This window comes from Polyodon spathula, chromosome 4, assembly GCF_017654505.1.
Source record: "Polyodon spathula isolate WHYD16114869_AA chromosome 4, ASM1765450v1, whole genome shotgun sequence".
Lineage (NCBI taxonomy): Eukaryota > Metazoa > Chordata > Actinopteri > Acipenseriformes > Polyodontidae > Polyodon > Polyodon spathula.
Genome location: NC_054537.1, coordinates 23013991 through 23033788, shown reverse-complemented (window position 1 = coordinate 23033788; position 19798 = coordinate 23013991). Strand labels below are relative to the sequence as shown.

At 37.2% G+C, this 19798-nt stretch overlaps 1 protein-coding gene across 4 annotated transcripts in view; it reads left to right on the top strand.

Moving 5' to 3' along the window:
* LOC121314324 (arf-GAP with GTPase, ANK repeat and PH domain-containing protein 3-like) overlaps positions 1 to 19798 on the top strand; it is a 220710-nt gene that overhangs the window by 98913 nt on the left and 101999 nt on the right. The window contains exons 1-2 of one of the 4 annotated variants that reach the window (XM_041247450.1): positions 4756 to 6873; positions 19001 to 19059. In XM_041247450.1, the coding sequence (XP_041103384.1) occupies positions 5295 to 6873; positions 19001 to 19059 (1638 nt within the window). In that variant the 5' untranslated portion in view covers positions 4756 to 5294. Of the gene's footprint in view, positions 1 to 4755; positions 6874 to 19000; positions 19060 to 19798 lie in introns of those variants that run through there. The other 3 variants (XM_041247449.1, XM_041247451.1, XM_041247452.1) reach the window with 3 other exon arrangements.

Below are 19798 nucleotides of genomic sequence, written 5' to 3'. Positions count from 1 at the left end.
AACAAATACTTAATGCATATTATGTTTAATGGATGATGTCTGGGTTTAGTTTGCAAGCTTAATGGTGGTATTGCAGTGTGAACAGAAATATGGCCCGACCTGTGATATGCATTGCAAGTCTAACCCTGTCTATGGGAATACCAAGAGGCTGTGGATTCCTGAAGTTCCTGATGATCTTTCAAAGCTGGTTTCTTTAGTCAGCAAACAGTTTTGCTGGTACTGAAATTGGATGGCTGTTTCAGTTTGGTTTGACCATGATGAATGTCATGGGCTGTAAATAATGTCTTGCAATATCGCTCAATTAGTATGCTATATTAGCCTTCATTAAGAACTCTTGTCTGTCTTTATCATACTGTGCACATTCAATCCCTTCCTGGAATGCATTTTGTCTTTTAAATTTGTGGAATGGTTACATTAAATCTGAAAAGTGGCTATGTGATTGGCTTAAACCATAAGAATTGTCAATAGCTGACCTGTGAGTATTTAAATGTCTGTTTTTCTTAAAAAGCCAAAAAGTGCACTTCACATGGAGGTACAGTGCTGTCAAACTACAGTGTACATTCCTCACCTCTGCCACTAGGCTCCACTGTTGTACTTTAAACTCAATGCAAAATCCTTTTCATGTTAACCCTAACACAGGGCATAAAAGTTGGTTGTATTTTAAAATGACTCCATTGAGCTTGTACCACTTGAGGATAAGGGCTGCTGGTACTGTAACTGTACAGATTGTGACTGTAGTTTAAAGACAGAAATTGGGTTGAATGGTGTTTGAAACGGTTTACTGTGTGCAGAATTATTATTTTGACTTTCCTTTATTAGGGATGAAACGCTTGGTTCAGTTTCCTCATGGTTTATTTTGTCAGTGTGGTGTTGACAGGTGTGTGGTCTGGTTGAATGTGGATGCTTCATGGTAATGGTCTCCTGATACCCAGTTAATCCACCTTGCAGGTCAGGTGAAAAATGTGAACCAGCAGGGTTTCTGTTGTATTGATCAACTGAATGATTTACCCTGGAAGATCTAGCACAGCTGGAGGTCCAGCATCCTGCCCAGCCATTTTGCAAGTTGTTTAGAAGGGAGTGAGGTGGCTTGTCCCACTTGGGTCACATACTGTAGGAGTCTGGCTAATCTGGGATTGGAACCCAGCTGTTGTTCTCTTCCAAGGAGACTTTTCACGTGTACTGTATATCGTTGTTAAATTAAACCAGTTCAGTTTGCTTGTAAACAAGCTCTGATTAAAAAAAAAAAAATTGGTTCTTTAGGCTTGGAGTCCTGAAGCCCTAACTTTAAATTCTGTATGAAACTTTGTCCATACTGAACCCTAGAGTTAACAGATATAGCTTGTGTCATTTTTGAATTCATAACATGATTTCCATTACATGTGAGTAGTTTCTAACCCTTGCCAGCCCCAACGGGGTCTCTTTCCTCCTGTCAGCTGTCTCTCCATGCTGTCACAAGGTCTTTCCCTTGTTGCCAGCTGCACTATTCACAGCAGTCACTGGACGTATCCAGATCTTCATGATTTCCATTCCATTCCATTACATGAGAGTAGATGTTAAAACTTCATGCTGATTTGAACTCTGCTTTCTCCAAGATAAGCGACAACAAAGACGTAGCTTTACAGTAAACTATCCTTCTGCCTGGTGTTGATGGCTAAAATGTAATGCTGGCTCCAGGGATCCGTTTATTTTGCCTCCCCAGCTCATCAGCACACACAACGGCTGAGATGCTGGCTCCGGGGATCAACCACAGTGCGGTCTCCCCAGCGCATCAGCATGACAACCGTCTGGATTGAGCTACGTAGGGTACATAATTGGAAATTGCAAGTTTCATTTTTTTGGTTTTCTTCCCCCTTTTTGCTTTTACATTACACTGAATCAGTTGGGCCAGACTCGGTTTGTATGCCTGAAGGCACTGAGATCACCTCCTGAGGAAATTTAAAACTCTGAAGGGGACACAGTTCTTTGAAGCATTCATACTGCATATTTTCAGACAAACCAAACCTCACATAATCTGCCCAAATGAACCAAATGTGAGTGGGCCACAATTTTCATCTTCAAAGCTACTATGTAAAAAAGGAAAACACCTATTAAATTGCTTATCCATTCTTATATACATAATCTGATTTTAATCTTAAATCAATACAGTAGTTGGAAAGCAGGAGATGTCACAGTTTCTGCTGCAATTGAATTATTTCTTAGCTGATGTCTTATCTGTGCCAAAGTTCTTTCAATCAGAAGATGATAGATATTGATATATCAGCGTTGAGCACCAATATCTTACTATAGCTGTGTTACTATAGCTTTCATTAAAATTCTCGCTCTCTTTTTAAAAGTGGCTCTGTAGGACTGAAGCATATAGGATCATGTACAACTATGGCTAAAAGTTTTGCATCACCCTATAGAATGAACAAATTTTGCTTCATTAAGTCAAATGAAACCTGCCGAAATAATATAATGTTAACATTGAATTACATACCACTTTGTAGTTGTCACTTACCGAAAAATGTGACATTTCTAAATCTAACTTCTATTCAGGTTTCCAGTATACTTTTGCGATATCATTTTGTAGTTTCCTTGATTTGCATGAAGTTTTTTATTCATTTTATTTTTCGGTGCTATTTTTAGCTATTTTTTCGAGTTTATGTAAATCCTTTTTTTTTTTTTTTTTTTTTTTTTTCCCCTAGGGCTTTCATTTTTGATATACTGTATGAAAGTAGTGTTTCCAGTTACTTTCTAAAATGCTGTAGCATTTTTTTTTCAATATGTATAAGGGTAACTCAAAATCCTTATGGTCACAGGCACATTCTTCTGGGGTTATTGGTTAAAAAAAAAGAAAATTATTGATTAGTAAGGCAGTTTCTGTAACATTATGTTCAAGAAATAATCTGCACCCCCCCCCCTCCCCCCCTTGCACAACTCAAATTATTCTTGTATTTTTAACTGAAGCACATCAAAGCTTGATGTTAAATTACCCTGAATAATGAAGTCCACTTTTCTATTAATTTGCCTTGGGTGCAATGAGCTATCATTCATTTCTTCCATGTTTTACTGGTTTTAAAAAGGGAAGCTAATGTGCGTTTTACTGCAGTGCAGTGCTATAATATCGGAACTGCCTTTTATAATTGGAATCCATGCATATAATAATATCTAAATAGATTGAAAATAAAGAGACTGTGAGTCTGTGGAAGAAATTATGACTTTTTTATGTATCCAACTCTTTGTTAATCCCTATTTTAAAAGTGAATACAGGTTATTGTGAAATGCTGTCTTCAAATACAGATTAAGTGTTATCCCTTGTGTGGGATGCATATTATGCATATCTTTACATTTTTTGTGCATGGACATTCCTTGGATCAATTTGAAGGGTTTTGGCTTGAAGAGATTGAGTCTTTATATAACCTGCCGAACTGACAATATTTAGCATATATTTTTCAAAATAAATATTGTACTACAAGTATAAAATAAATATATTTTAGGGGTTTAATCTTGACATTTTCAATTGATCGATTTAATTATCTAATCGATTAAATCACACCTGTTTGCTAGTAATATTAAATTATATTGAAAGATGTACTTCCCCATAACTCCGCTGTCCCTGCAGCACATAACATCACTCTGTGCTCGGTTATAGATCATTAATACAACTATATTGATTATATTTTAAATATAGTTTTTAGATTATAAATAATATATATGATTTGCTGCAAATGGTTCATATTGCCAGCTAATGTTTTAATATACATATAACTATTTACTTGCGTATAATTTGACAGTTTGAAAATATCTGCATACATGTAATGGGAAGTTAGCCAAAGTAAGTCATTTAAACTATTAACTGCTGTTTGTGGTGTTTTAAGGGTTGAGATAGCTCACACCTTTTAATTTAAAAGTTTCATTAGAAGGGGAGGGAGAGAACTAAAAATGAAGTGTGTGCTTTTTCTTTTTAATCAGTGATGCTTAGGATGGGTTAAATAGTGCTTTTATAAGCAAAAAGAAGGGGTGAGGGTGGAAGATGTGTGGCTGATTGTTTGGAATGTAGATGTTTATTTGATTCACTCTTGTTTGCAGATTTTTAACAATTGATTTATTGCATTCTTTGACTGAGTAAGATAAGATAAACTTGTTACTGCTGTGAAAGGAAAGCAGAGGTGCAAATGTTGCAAGTTGCAGTCCGTTTTTCTTCTTTTTGAGATACCATGAAATATTGGGTATACCTTCCAGTAACTACCATCCACCATTTTTTCAAGATTTCTGGTATCTGAAAGATGTTATATTGATGGGAGGAAGCTATACAGTTCAGTAAAATGTATTTGGTTGACAGCTCCTGGATTCAGAAGAAACGCATTCTTCTAATATGTATTCGGTGTTTGTGAGGCAAATTAAAGAGAACAGCATTCCTGTGTCTCCCTCTCCTCTCTTAGACTGCAAGTGTTTAAAATGCGAGGTGGTAAGAAGAGTACTTGAGATGTCTTGTGCACAGGCAGGATAGGGGAGGGCTTATGGCCTGGCCTGGCACAATGCAGTCTTTCACAGTGGAGGACACTGTTCTTGCTGCTGCTGCATGGGGCATAAAGAGAAGCCAATCTTGTTTTTCAGTAGAGATTTTGTCATTAGTGTCAGTGGTCTTTAGCTCGCAACATCTCTGGCTTGCTGAAGTTTTCTGAGATTTGGGTGTCTGAGGAGATCCAGGCCAGGTTTTCTTTCTGTCCTTTAGAGGAACAGAAGAGGCTCAAGGTAAAAGCATGCATGCTCTACTTTGTTTTGCTCTGCTCATCCTATACCAATGTCAAAGAGCTAATGGAGTAAAAAACTAAACTTGCTGTTGACAGTCATTGCAGTATGTGTGTGACCAACTCTGCAAGCCAGAACAAAGGAAAAAAAAAACTTTAAAAATGAAAAGAACTGTATCTTGTTACTCTGTATAGCTATCAGCACCACTGATGCTTGAATATTTCTTTCGAGTCATTTATTTTTTTTTTTTTAAAAAGCAAAAGAAGACTTTCTGCTGACACCACTTTTTTTCTTTTTAATTGTAGCAGATCAAACAGTACTTTCTTTGGAATTAAGGAAAGAAAAAAAAATGTGTTGGATTTAACCTAGCTTGCGTTATCTAAACATCAGAGGTGTCTATGTAAACATAAAACATATTTTCAAAAAGGGTAAGCTCTATGTGGGATCTGAATTGGAAGATTTTCATCTGATAGAGCTGAAAGGTGGACAGGTTTTGTTTGTCTGCAGCCAGAAGTAAGAAAAATTAAAAAAAAAAAAGAAATGTTCATGTGCAAATCCACAGCATGCTGGTTTTGAATGGAGGACCTTCAGGAGTGACACCTATGAAGCCAGGTTCACTGCAGCGCAGTAGGACTGTTTACTGTATCTCTGTCACGTTGATTAGGGGTGAGCAGGGCCGGCTGGGGGAGGCGGGGAAAGACGATGCTCAGCCTGCCTCGGCAGCAGATAGGATTGCCTCCTGGGAGCAGCAGGGAGTGTGCTTAGTCTCTGGAGGTAGCTCGGGGCATAGAAGTCCTTCAGGAGCCCCATTCAAGCTCTGTCTAAACACTGACTTTGGAGGCGGAACGAGGAGTGACTGTGTCAATGCTGGTGAAGAAAAAATGAAGGAGGACAGGTTTACTGAACAGAGCAACACTTTGAAAAACTTAGCAGAGGCAACCCTGTCTTCTACACTGCAGGAGTGGCACTGGAACGACTGCCGTTCAGTCGGTCAGGATGATCCAGGAGATCTTTTCCTTTTGGACTCTCCCCCATTACCCGAGCAGCAGTGGCAGAATTCTGCATGTTCCTCAAGCCCTGGGCAAGTTAAGCTCAGAAGAGCACTTCAGAGCCACCTTCCTCACGACAGGAGGGCTGTGAGCATGTACAGTTTCCCCAGCAAAGTGGAATCTGCATTAAGAGCTACCCAGACGAAGCAGGGGAGACCCAAGAGTATCTGCGTGGTGGCGGGTGGCAGGACAGTGGCTGGATTCATCTCTGAACCAACCTCCCCACTCTCCCAGCCACACAGCACAGTGAGTAGCCTGATTGAGCTTTTTAGGCAGCAAAAAGTAAAGGAAGTGGATCTTCATGGTGGGACTACTGGTAACGCCAAGAAGAACCCAGTAGAGGCCACTAAGGTTCTGGTCATCCCCCAGGAGGTCTCCTTGAGGCAGAGACCCAAGGACAAGCACAGAACGGTCAGCATGTCCTTCTTGGAGATCAACAAGCTGGTCCCGCGAGTAGAACAGCTGGGCTCTGAGGACGATCTTGAGTCGGAAAGCTCCTCTGTCTTCAGCCGGACCAGCATCGGCTCCAGCTTCCTGAGGTCTGGATTCCGCTGGAAGATGTTTGGGAAATCTGCTGGGGAAGACGGGAGGTCGCCCCAGCAGGGCACAAAAGAGGAAAGCCCAAAAAGGACCCTGGCATCTTTCAGGAGAAGTCTGAGCTTCAGAATAAGGAGAGGGCTTAATAAAGGGGGAAGTAAGGAGCCCAATGGCCGCGTCCGTGCAAAAAGTGACGGAGATGCCAATCTCTATCCCCAGCGCCCTTTCTCTTATTTGAACGGGGGACTCCTGCCACCTCTTCCTGGCAAGACGGGGTCCCCCACAGAGGAGAGTGTGTTTCACTACATGAGGTATCAGAGCAAAGAGAAGCTCAGAGTCCTGGAAATCCCTGTTAACCCCAAGCTCTCCAAACCCAGTACAGACGAGCCTAGTGTATGGAGGTTGCTGACTGAGCGTTTTAGGAAAAAGGAACAATCTCCCCCCGACAAATCTGAAATAAACACAGAGCCTGTAAAAATCCCCCTGGCCAGGAAAAAGAGACCAGAGCTTGTTGACATAGAGACACTTACTGGCACACAACGCAGTGGAACTCAAGGTAAGATCATTTTGGATTAACAGCAAAAAGTTTAAAAATACCTATGTCTTCTGTCAGAGTCAGCAATTATAAAAGAAACCAAGTTACATGGTCTACCTTTTTATGTTTTTTGTTTAACACTTTATTACTGAAGAGCTTAAGGTATATTTGAGTGTTTTTAAAGTTCTGGGCAGAGCTGGTGGAAGTTCTATCAGCATCAGTAACATTTATAGAGGCTCTCTGCTGTGCTAAGAAAAAAAAAAAGCTAAGTGTTGCCCTCATAGCTGGGGGAGGGGGCCATTCTGGATTGTTTGTGCCTGTGGCTGCAGTCTGTTTCCAATTGCCTTCCTTACCTGGTTAAATGAACACATCCTCCAGTACAACACAGGATATTGTAGCAATTTAGATGAAGCTGGGACTAACATTAATTAATCTGTGGCATCATTAGCTCATCGCTCCTAATGTACTGGAATCACAGTAATTGTTAGTGCAAGGTTTACACAACTTTTTTTCGTTTTTCTTTTTTCTTTTTTTCTATAAGAAATATTATATAGCAACCTATTAACAAAATAATCTAAGGACCTCTACATGTAGGCATGTTTTAGAACAAAGTCCTATGTATTTACAGGCTGTGCTAATGCTTTATAAACATGTCCCATATGTTTCTTTTTTATTTATTTATTTATTTTTTTAAGAATGGCACTGACCACTATAGTACCATTTTTTTCCTTTGTCCAAGTAAATATTGTCATTGTTTTTCTGCCTATTTAACCTTGAACTTTAACGTTGGCTAGTATACTGACTTCTTTAGTGTTTGTTGTTTGGAGATTCTAATCATTGCTGCTCAGTGAACTCAAACAACATCCTGTGAGATCTTTGGAGGACAAAAACTGTTGCATTTTTGTATGTTCTCCAGTCTAAATATACCCAAAGGGTAATTGTAAAATTAGCACAGAGAAGCAAAGCTTCAGACATTTGATTGTTTGAATCTTTTCTGAAATTTCTTGGTGGAGGGACATCTCGATCTCCCAATATACAAGGTGTTACTCCCTCAATTAACAGTAACCTATAAATATTACCCAATTGCCTACATTTTGCATTCATGTTCATTTTAAACCCATTACCTCCTCTCTCCCCCAATTTATTTATTTATTTTACATAGCAAAAGCTGGAGGTGGGAATGCCTGTCTGAAGAGTTTTCATGTCAGTAGCATAGATAATTACCGGTATTTAAATATTTATTTTCTAGTTGCATGATTTCTTATTGTTTTTTTGAAGCTGGTGCTGCAACTATATCAGTAATTTGCATTTCCAGTCCACATCACAGCTTGTGACAGTGTGCCAGAACACCCCCCCCCCCCCCCAAAAAAAAAAAAACTAATAATTTCACTTAATCCAGAAGATTACTGTAAATTCAGCAATTAAGCAGATTTAATTTATTATATTCATTACATAACTGCCTGTTGGCAAGACTGTATGGCCCTTAAAGGTCAGTGCAGTTGTACATAATGGCCTTCAACAGAGTGATTTGTTTTCAAACGGTTTAAGTGTTCGCTCACTGCATTGCAGTGCAGGAATCGGAATTGGAGGCCCTTATGAAACGTCACAGTGGAGCAGTGCAAGGGGCTTTGTAGAGGAAATTAAGTTTGCATCAGACTGTCAGTGTTGTGCTGTAGATTAAAGGAATGTAGTTACTTGGTTATTATAACATGGATAAAGCCATTTAATTGTAATGTAATTGATTGTGTATTTTAAAGGTCAGTGTTTTTGACCATGGAAGGCTATGAAATGGGCACTGCAGAATAATTACATTTATTTTACAAACGTAAAATTGACAATGGTGTTTTACATTTACATTAAAACAACGCAAGTACTGACACCTTGATGTTTCTACCACAGTGTGTTATTACAGGTGAATATTATTAAAATTAGAGGGTGTTTTATTTATCCTAAAAGTTTTTCCTCTTTTGCTTGGTTTACTTTGGTATATGGACATCCAAAAAAGCAAATTCTCAAAGAATTCACTCTGACATGTGGTAACCAATTAGACTGATATAACAACTTCAAAACCTTACACGTACCAGGCAACTTCTTTTAAACATTTTAGGAAGAAGTTGCTATAATATAGGTCTGACGCTCTCCAATCACTTCAGTTGTGATTTCATTGCAGAGTGTTGCTTTATTGTATGACTGCTTGCCTTTCATGTTTCAGGAATGCAGGTGTGTTCCAGTTATTGGGAGTTAGATACAGTTGCTGTTCTGTATGGAGTCATACAGAGACACCTGTTGTTACTTGTCTTTGACAGGTTGTTTGAACTGCAGGTTTATTGGGTTGTTTTCTGTAGTTTCAATACTGTAACCTCATTTGATAATGTAAGGCACATAGTTTTAGATTTTAAAGTGCAGCCTTCTTTTTAGCCCAGAAATGTTATTGTTTTTTTGTTAATGATTTATATTTGACCTATTTATATTTTAATGATGCACCAATACGATGGTACAAAAAACAAAATGTAAGTGCTTCAAATTGGCCTTTTATTCTCTTGCCATTAATTTGAGCACATTGTAGACTATTTAATTGCTTAGGCTATTTGTTGAGATGAAATATACAGTAAAACCTGTTTAATATCATTCTGGTTAATATGACACACCTCTTATTATCATCAAATTGAAATGTCCCGACCAAAATATAATGGGTCAATGGAAATAAGCTCTGGATAATATTACTTTGGTTAATGTCACACTCCGCTTAATATCAAGGAAATGTAAAAGCCACTTAATAGCACTTAAAAATGCCAAAGATTCTTAAAAAAAAAAAAAAAAAAAAACTAATGCAACTACTAAAAGAATGCGAACAGTAAAAGTATGAACACAGAAGAGAGCATTAATTGGTTTAAATTTGTACACGGCCATTTTGGTTTGTTAAATTATTGAACTCCAGATAATGCAACTTATACTGTCGCAATTTATGTGCAGTCCTTGAAGTAATATTAAGCGTGTTTTGACTATTTTTTAAAACACAAACGTTATCAATGTGATTTCTTTTCTAGGTTTATTACTTGCATTGCTGGGTACCAGCTTTTTTGCAAATGGCAGAGTGTGGTTTTCATATTAGCAGTACCATTATCTTCACAATTGGTGGATTAATAGAATGCTATTATGAGGCACATACTACATGTTTATTGAGCTGCAGGTTTATTGTTTTGGAGTGTGGGCAGTTGAATTACTTTGGGATATTTCAGAGACTACAGGTTGACTGCTTTGGCTAATAATAAGGAGCTGCATCATCTGTTTAAGCTCTTTTGGATGCCTTGGCATGAAAGGTGCTGTACAAAATACATTTTTTTTTTTTTTTTTTTTTATGCTACAAAGATGAAATCATTTCTTTAGGTAGAAAATGTAATACCTCTGTAGCACGTTGTGATGGTGATCCACTGTGAAAGGCGCTGTATAAAAATAGATATTATGATTATTATTATTATTATTATTATTATAATAATAATAATAATAATAATAATAATAATAATAATAATAATAATAATAATAATAATAATGAGTTTTCCAGTAATGAATCTTTAAGTTGCTTTACTCTTCGTGCTGTCAAGACCATTGCATTCTGTCATTTTGTTAAAAGCACCTTATCTCCTGGTCTTAGCCACATGAAGCTTTGGATGTGGGACTTCAATAGACCATGTCTGTGCCCATATTGTACCTTCACAGACTGGAAACCATATTCAGTAAAGACTGACTGTAGTAACTACTGTGTGGCCAATGTCTGGTACTGTTTTGTATATTGTTTAATATGTAATCTTCATACCTCCTTGCTGGGATGTGATTTTACCGATTTTTATTTTTTATTTTTTTGTTTAAATGTGAGTGAACATGTAAATGCAGCTCTGGAATTGAGCCCCCCCCCCCCCCCCCCCAAAAAAAAAACAAACAAAACAAAACAAAAAAAACTTATAAGCACCAATACTACCTTGCTACGGTTTATTTTTCTGATCGCAGTAGATTAGACGGCACCTCTGTTTTTTTACGTCTCGTCATTAAAGTGGAAATAAAAAATAATTGACTTGGTGCTGTGTAGTAGAACCTCTTGCAGCCCCCACCCCCCTGATTCTGGCTGTCTTTCAATGCCTACTGTAATTCAGGAACTTTACCAATCCAGAGTCCTTTAATGCAGTTACCCACCCTGCATACAATACCTACCCTATTGTCCACCGCCTGTGTCAGTATTGTGTGTGTGTTAATTGTTTGGCGCCGTGTCTGATTGATTGCTTGTTTTATTCACGTTTTACTTCAAACAATACAGAATGTGTTCATGCCTGTTTCCTTTTTGTGAGATGCAGAGGAAAGACACACAAGAAGGGGCCACTGGTATTAGATCAGAGACGTTTAATTCTTTTCTTAATTTAACAACGTGTCCCTTTTAAAGTGTATGGAAACTACTGCCGTGTCAAGTTGACTATGACATTTTTATTAAAATGAAATTAGAAATGTAATGGCTATGGTAAGGGAGAGTATTGGATGGAGTGTACCTATAGGTATTTTCCAAAAAAATTGATAATGGTGCAACATTTCCACTCGGAAAACATGGACTTGATAATAAATTTACATTCCTGTGCATTTCATTGTCATGTTTATTTTGTTTGTAGAAGTTGACTTTACTAAAAAACAAAACAAAACCAACAGTTTTACACATTATCTGAGCACTAATGACAAACTTCAGAACAGCAACTGAAGCCGGTTATTGCAGTATGCAGTAATGCCCCTTGAAATGCCCTGGGCCAAAGTTGCTGTTATTATTAAACATGATTTGCCAGTGTTTTTCATGAACTCACAATTTCAATCGTTTGTTCCGTAACAGGCATTTATTTATTTATTTATTTATTTTTGTTTTTATTTTTTTATTTTTTTGAGATAACTGAAAACCTGCACACTAAACAATGAAAATAACTTGTTTAGTTCCCTGTCAGGATTAGAATGTAAACTAAATAAAGAACAACAAAGCTCAAGCTTTTCTAGAAAGGTTTTCAACTGCTGGTCAGGGAAACAGTCAGTTGCTATGGATACCTTTAATATTCAGAAGCTACAGTGTACAGCAGTCTGACCCAAACCTTTTCCGGTCAGTGCTTTTTGATATAATTTGTTAGATAATTAAAACCCCTGTAACCTTCCATTTGCATTGAGTGAGTGATGACATTTGTTGGACTAAAACTAGCTTTATTCTCAATCATCTGAAATAGGTTCAAGTGGAATATTTAAGTTCAAAGTTGAAATTTAGGTTAATTTTGTTCTAAGTTTTGAAATCAGTTAAATTGTGATAATTTGCCAGTGTCAGTTGCACATGTTTGATCATGCATCCTAATTGAAGGGCGTTCCACCTCCTATTCAGAGACCTGATACTGCAAACGGTAGCAGGTGAGGCAAGAGCTTTTTAAAGACTTTTGTATGTCTGGTTAAATGTTGGTTTATACCTTTTTTGTGTACAATATAATGTAGCAATGGTGTGTCTCAGCAATTTGAGTAAACATATTGCATTGTTGGTCTTTTTGTACAAAATATATGTATACTGCACATAAAATACTGGTGTATACATTGTTAAATTATTTGGACCTTATTAATCCTTATTTTTATGGTTTATTACTGATTGATCCAGCATGTCCCTTGAATCAAGAGTCCACACAATGCAGGCCTGGCACTTTCATGCCACATTGTTTCCACAGTTCTCTTTTTTTATTCCATACTGCACCATGCTATGTCAGTACCATGCATTGCCAGGCTCCTTTGGTACAAGTATCTGATATTGGCACAGTGGAGTGCGTGCCAGGCCATTAGCATGGTGTCAGTGTGGTAGAAATAAGATAATATTGTTGCTTGGTTTTGGCGTCTGCAAGGTGTTTTAAATTGTTCTCCCAGAGTTATCAAATTTGACCCATAAAGTTATCAAATTTGAGATTCATCCCAGTTCCTTTTAAAACATCAGCAGTCCAGCAACTGTCCATCAAACACTTCCTGCCATCTAATCCCCTATAGATGTCTTTCATACCTGCAGTCTTGCTTATTGTGCCTGAAACTGATTTGCAACAAGGATTTCTTGGGCACTCATTATGGGTTTAGTATTAAAGCCACATACCCATCAAAGGGAAACTGCTAAAACAAATGAAAGGCTTGTCATTGTGAATCTGTGCTACAGTAAAAGCAGGCTAGCAAATCCCTGTTTCCTGTGCGCTTCAGTTCCTGCTGCACTAAATACCATTTTGGTGAATTCATACTCCCTTAATAACTGTTATGTTGTTGCCTGTCATTATATAACCCAGCAGCTTGCTGAGTTGCTGTTTGGAGAGACCCCCAGTTTGCACACAATTCATTTTCCACGGAACACAAATACTGTACTTGTTAACTGAATGCTCTATTTTTGGGTCTTGCTCCGGGTCGGTTGGTGGTGATGTGATATCAGGAATCTGACTACAGTGCTTTCTTTTATTAGATATTTTTTTCAGTCTTTCAATACGGAAATGAGGTTAGTGCATTGTGAGCCAGTGCTGCAGTTTTCCAAACTCTTATTTCCAGTACAGTTCAGCTTGGGGAGGCTACTCCATACTTATTGAACCCAGCGATGTACAGTAAGATACACACACACACACACTATATATATATATATATATATATATATATATATATATATATATATATATATATATATATATATATATATATATATAATATACATATACTATATGATATAGGATCCTAGTGGTCTGGTGGTTGGAAAGGAGAAATATTCCTCTTTTACAATCAAAATCTGTTTTGCACTTTTGTGGGGTGGGGGGGGTGGGGAATCGATCATCTTCTCTCACAAATATTTTTGGTGTTGGTCAGAACAATTTCTCGCCTATGTCCCACATACACATATTTTTATTTATTTTTTTATAAGTCACAAGTTGTAAGTTCTCATGGGTGTTTTTGAATATTTTTAAAAACCTATTTTGAACTAATGGCTAGGGAAAGTTATAAATGTGATGTTTTGCCTTTTTTATGTCCTGTCAAATCTGACAAATAATTATGTGCAGTATGAGTAGTAAATTAGGTCTTTTGAAACAGACAACCAAACCCTCAACAGGAGGATATGGGATTAAGTTACTAAGTACGCAGCAGTTCAGTCTAGATTTTGTTTTACGTGATGAACTTTCAGCTTCCTGTGTTGTTGGTTTTAGATTCCCCAAATACAGCATGAAATGTCTAGGTAGTTAAAATAAATAAATATTTAAAAAAAAACAAAAAAAACAAACAAAAAAAACATTTCTTATTGACTTCTATTTCCAAGTCCAGTATTACTGTGCATTGTTTCTGGTTTCACACATGGATCTGGCTGCAGGTGCCAGTCTACTCCTCTTTCTCAGGTGATGGTTAAGGTGGCGTCTTAGGCAGGTGAGTAATTGTGGGGCTGAGTGCTTGTTTTCATGTTGGAGCATGTTAAGGGAGACCTGATGAGACGGGTAAATCTAGGCGTTGAGGAATAGAAACAAATGAGAATGTGTTGAATTACAGGTCTAACAATACACATCAGTGATGATTCTGGCAGGCTGCATTGCTTGTCTCTTACAGCCTTCTCTTTGCTGTGGAATCTTGTACTGATTCTGTGGGACAATGAAGGAAATTACTGTTTTTTTATAGCTATTCTAGAACTACTGTATATTCCATTGTCTGCAGCTTAGAAAGTATCTTTGCTAATATCTGTTTTAAATTATTTTTTTACAACTGATATTCATTGGAATTGTATCACTTTGATTAAACCATTGCTTTCATAAGAAAACAATTACGAACAAGAGGAGGCCATTTGACCCGTCAATGCTCGTCCTATTCCTAGCAGCTGATTTAATCTCAAAACTGTCAGGTCATACAAAAAATCTCCACTATTCTTGTTTAGTAGGTTTCAGAAGCAGCCTTGAAATGCCTATTAAAAACAGTGCATCTTACTGTATATCAAAATTGGACTAAATTTCAATCACACTGATGTGGCCATTGTATCTGATCAGTGTGAGGGGATATGGGAGTACAAGCACTGTACTGTACAAGGAATTCAGGCCATGTTCCTCTAATTTGTTGAAAAACTAATTGCCTACTGTAACCTCTGGACCTTGACACTTCATTGCAATCAGTAAATGTAATTCAGTGTTGCACTGTATACAATATTTAATGGTGCCTCAACCATTTGTCTGAAAGTTGTGCTTTATGGTTTTAAATAGATTTTGTCGGACGTGGAGGGCTCTGCACTTTCCTGTTAGTTTGCGGTGAAGATGCAATGGAGATGGAGATTCTATCGGATGGGAATTGAGATTTTCTGGAATTTTTCCAGTTTGAGTTTCAGACTGTTTGAGCTCAGGGTTCAGGGAGGTCCATTCCTGCTGCTACATGTTGTGTGCCTGACATCCTCACCCTTGGTGGAAACGGATGTTGCATTAATGTACTATACATCTGTGTTTATTGCAGTCAACTTCTTTAGTCTCATCCAGATGTATTTATTTATTTATTTTTTGTGTACCTAGATTGTGAATTGCCAAAAAAAACGAAACAAGCTATATTCACTAAGGTGGTCCTTGGCAGTTTATGCAAAACAAGAAAGAGATTCCTTTTGGCTAAACTATCAAGTGGTGTATTAACTGAGCTACAAATTTGTTTAAACAGAGAATACAAAAAGCTACATCAATTTACAGCTAGTCCTTGTAGCACATGTAATACAAATACTAAACAAAATTGATTTCTTGTTTTTAGCAAAAGTACTTGCAGCCTATGTATTATCCAAGTTTTCATAATATACAGTACACTTAAACGGTTTGTGTGATTTTATAAATTAAAACTTTATCCAATACTTGAAATTTATCTAGGCTTCTGTAAAACAAATGTCAAGATGTCAAGTAAAGAAATATTTGGAAAAGTTAAAAAAAAAAAAAAAAAAAAAAAAAAAAGTTAATATATTATTGTATTCCATCCAGCTTGTCTTTTCATCTAAGTTCTTTATATTATACAGACCCGGGGTTTACCCTCTGAATACTGGAGGATGTTTCAATAGGGAAATTGATAAGAACATTAGAAAGGTTACAGGTTCCTTGAAATATAAATAAACAATTGTCATGTGCTTTGTAATTATCCTTTGTCGATGTTGCATCCTCAAAAAAATCAAGCAGGTTAGTTAGACACGATCTCCCTTTATTACCATGTAGGTAGTTGGTTCCTTGAAATATAAATAAACAATTGTCATGTGCTTTCTAATTATCCATTGTTGATATTGCATCCTCGAAAAAAGCAAGCAGGTTAGTTAGACACGATCTCCATTTGTTACCATATAGGTAATTTTCCATTTTAGATCGTGTTATAGTTTCCTTAATAGAAGTCAGGCTTATTGGTCTATAGTTGCCTGGTTCGGTTTTGTTTCCCTTTTTGTGGATCAGTATTATGTTTGCAATTCTCCAGTCTGTTGATACAACCTCTGCCTCAAGAGACTGTTGCATGATCTTAGCGGTTTGTAAATAACTTTTCATTTCTTTGAGTACTAATGGGAGAATTTCATCCTGCCCAGGGGATTTTTTTATTTTAAGAGCTAGTCCCTTGTACACTTCTGCCTCTGTTATGCTAGTTATTTAAAACTCGATAGGCACAGATCGACAGTGAGGCAAGTTGTCTGCGTCCTCCTTTGTAAAAACTTGTGAAAAGTAATTATTTAATATTTTTGCAATTTAAAACCTATGATGTTGCCATTTGTATCTCTTAGACATTTTACTTTTTCCTTGAGTGTTCTTTTGCTGTTATAATATCGTGAAAACTTTTTGGAATTTGGTTTTAGCCCTCTTGGAAATATTCATTTCTATGTCTCATGGCTTTTCTAACTTCCTTTTTGACTTGCACTTGCAGTTTCAAGTACTCTTTCTGTGTACTTTGTTCTTGGTCCTTTTTAAACGCTCTGTAAAGTGCCTTTTTTCAGTGTGTTTGTTATATATATATATATATATATATATATATATATATATATATATATATATATATATATATATATATATATAATTTTTTTATTTGTATTGATCTGTTAAAACATCTTGGCCATTTTTGTTTTAGATTTTGATTAGTCTAGTTTTGGGTTGTATCTATTTTTTCGGCTCCAGTACTATATTTTTTAAAAATAGCCGTCCTTTCTCTGTGGATGTTTTCTGTATTTTAGTCCAATCTGCTTCTGTTAGTCTCTGTTTCATTCCTTCATAGCTTGCCTTTTTAAAATTGTAAACCTTAATTTTAGTCTTTAGTTTTTGGGTTTTAAAAAGTACTTCAAATGAGACCATGTTGTGATCTGAGTTTGCCAAAGGTTTAGTCATTCTGTCTTCTTTATTTGAAAAGACTAAGTCAAGGCATGTTCCCCCTCTAGGTGGTGCCTTGACAAATTGTGTTAAGAAGCACTCATTTGTCATTGCTACCATTTTAAAAGGGAACTGTACTCAAAATAACATGGCTGTCTAAATCCTCTGTATACATAACAAATATGTCTTGCAGCGCCAATTTTGTTAAGTCAAGCATTTGGCCAGTATTTCAAATTTTTTTGTTAGCTTTCTGGGTCAGCTGGAAATGCAGGCCGCAGCCTTATTGTAACCTTTCTGGCGCCACTGTTCTGTCATATCGTTGATAGCCACCCACACCAGTGAATGGCGGTAGGGTGAATTATGTCGGAATGCAAAGTGTTCGGGTGCAAAAACAACAAAAGGAAAAACAATAACAAAGTATTTTCTGTGCCTAAGGCTTTAAACCAGCAAAGGGCGGCCATAACAAAACAATGGCTACATAATATAGAGGCGGGGACATACGCACGATAGAATACTATGTGTGAGTATAGAGCAAGTCAACGACAGGACGTCACACAAAGCGCGACAAAAGTGAGCTCCAATACACTCAATGTTAATTTGTTTTAATGGTTTTTATATGTTATACTGCTCAAGGAGATGCTGAAAATGGGTCAAAAGCTTTAGTTAACATGTTTTCTATTGAAATGGTTATATTTGCATTACAGTTTCCCTTTAATTTCGGCTGTCGTGCTCCCTACCGGATTTTCCCATCTTATATGGTGTGTGGGGGGGGGGGGGAAGTTGAAATCCCTCATTAGTATGGCTTCTCGTTTGCTACACCGTTGTTGTTAATGTGATTGTATAACAGATTATTACAGGTCTATACTAGCATACCCTATTGTTATGCCCTTTTGAATTTCTGTCCATTTATTCTTACCCATATTGTTTTTTTCTTCCAGATTTAACACCTGGGCTTGATGTATAGTGCTACCCCTCTGCCTCCTCTGTCCCTCCTACCTTTCCTACACAGTGTATACCCTACTAATATTATATTCGTCGCTATCACTCTCGGATAACCAAGTTTCTGTAACACCTGTTACATCATAGTTACTTGTTAGTGCAGTAGCTTCAAGTTCGAACATTTTGTTTTTGAGACTTCTAGCATTTAAATAAAAACATATAAGGGCTATCTTACCTGAGCTGTTGCCCTTGTTTTGATGTAGTCTTCCTTCCTTTCTAGTTTTAAGTGCTTCTGAACCTCCTTGAGTATCCTGTCTCTTGAGTAGATTGGTTCCCTTTTTATTTAGGTGCAGTCCGTTCCACCTATATAGATAGTCCTTGTTGTAGAATGTAGTCCAGTGTTCAAGGAAGGTGACACCTCGAGAGCTTTCCGTGGAATTGGAAAAAAATAAATGGACCTTTTTGAAGAGAACTTTTGCTGTGAATCCCTGTCAACACTTGGTACAGTAGCACATTCAAAGGCACTGTGCCAGTTCTTTTTCATCTGTCAACCAACATCTAAAATCTGTTGGCTCTTCATGACATATACAGTATATCCATGACAAATGTATCTGTTAGGCCTCTATAACTACACATATGCACTGACAAACAGCGCAGTATACTGCAAGACATTCTGAATGCTTACATATACTAGAGATGAACAATGTTTGCAAAAACTGAATTGATGTTGTATGGCCTTTTTTATAAGTAATTGGCTGGAAAATGTTGTAGCCAACACTGTGTACTGGTAAACATATACGTACTGAAGTATTATTTATTGTTAATAATGTGTTTTTTTTTCTTTTTTTTTCTCTTTGTTATAGACTCCTTTGTGAACAGCCAAGAATGGACGTTAAGCCGGTCGGTACCAGAGCTCAAAGTGGTGAGTGTTTTGTTGTTGTTTTTTTTCCTCAAATCAATTGCTAAAAATAGTGTGACCTTCTGCATAGATTTTTCTACATTTCAATGTTATACTCTGCTTGCACAAGGTTGGTCCAGGAAGTGGGCTGTTTTAATCCCCCCCCCCCAGCTGGTATAGCAGTATTCTCTCTTTCTAATGATTTACAGTGGAAATGAGTGACACATTAGGGTAGCCTTGTGATGTGACTGGAAGTAAACCACAGAGAAAAAAATAACCCAGCAAGTGGCATTCCTGATAATTCAAAAAATGTACTCCTAGCTGTCTATAGAACCTCGGGACTGTGATTAATCTGTCTTTACGTGTGCATATCTGCTAGAAAGTACTTAGCAGGCTCTACTGCGTTTCTAGTCCAGGTGTAACTCAGTGTGGAGATACCTCTCAAATTTCTGTAATCCTGGATAAATTGAAAATCAAAGTCATGCACTGTTGCTAGGGACACCATCTGTCTAAGTGTTGTGTGAAAATTCTATGGTTTACAGATTTTAATGTCATCACGACAATAGAAGCCCTTGATCAAGCAGTTTATGCAGTAAAACCTACAGGCTTCATTCAGCTGCAGATTTCTTTTGACACGTAATTTGGTGCCTTCACCTGCCAACCTTCATTGCCTGGTGCTGAATGTTTCTTTGTTGTTGTTTTTTTTCCCCCACAATACTACCAAACTGTATCCATGCTTCTTAACTAGCTTTTAGTATCCATG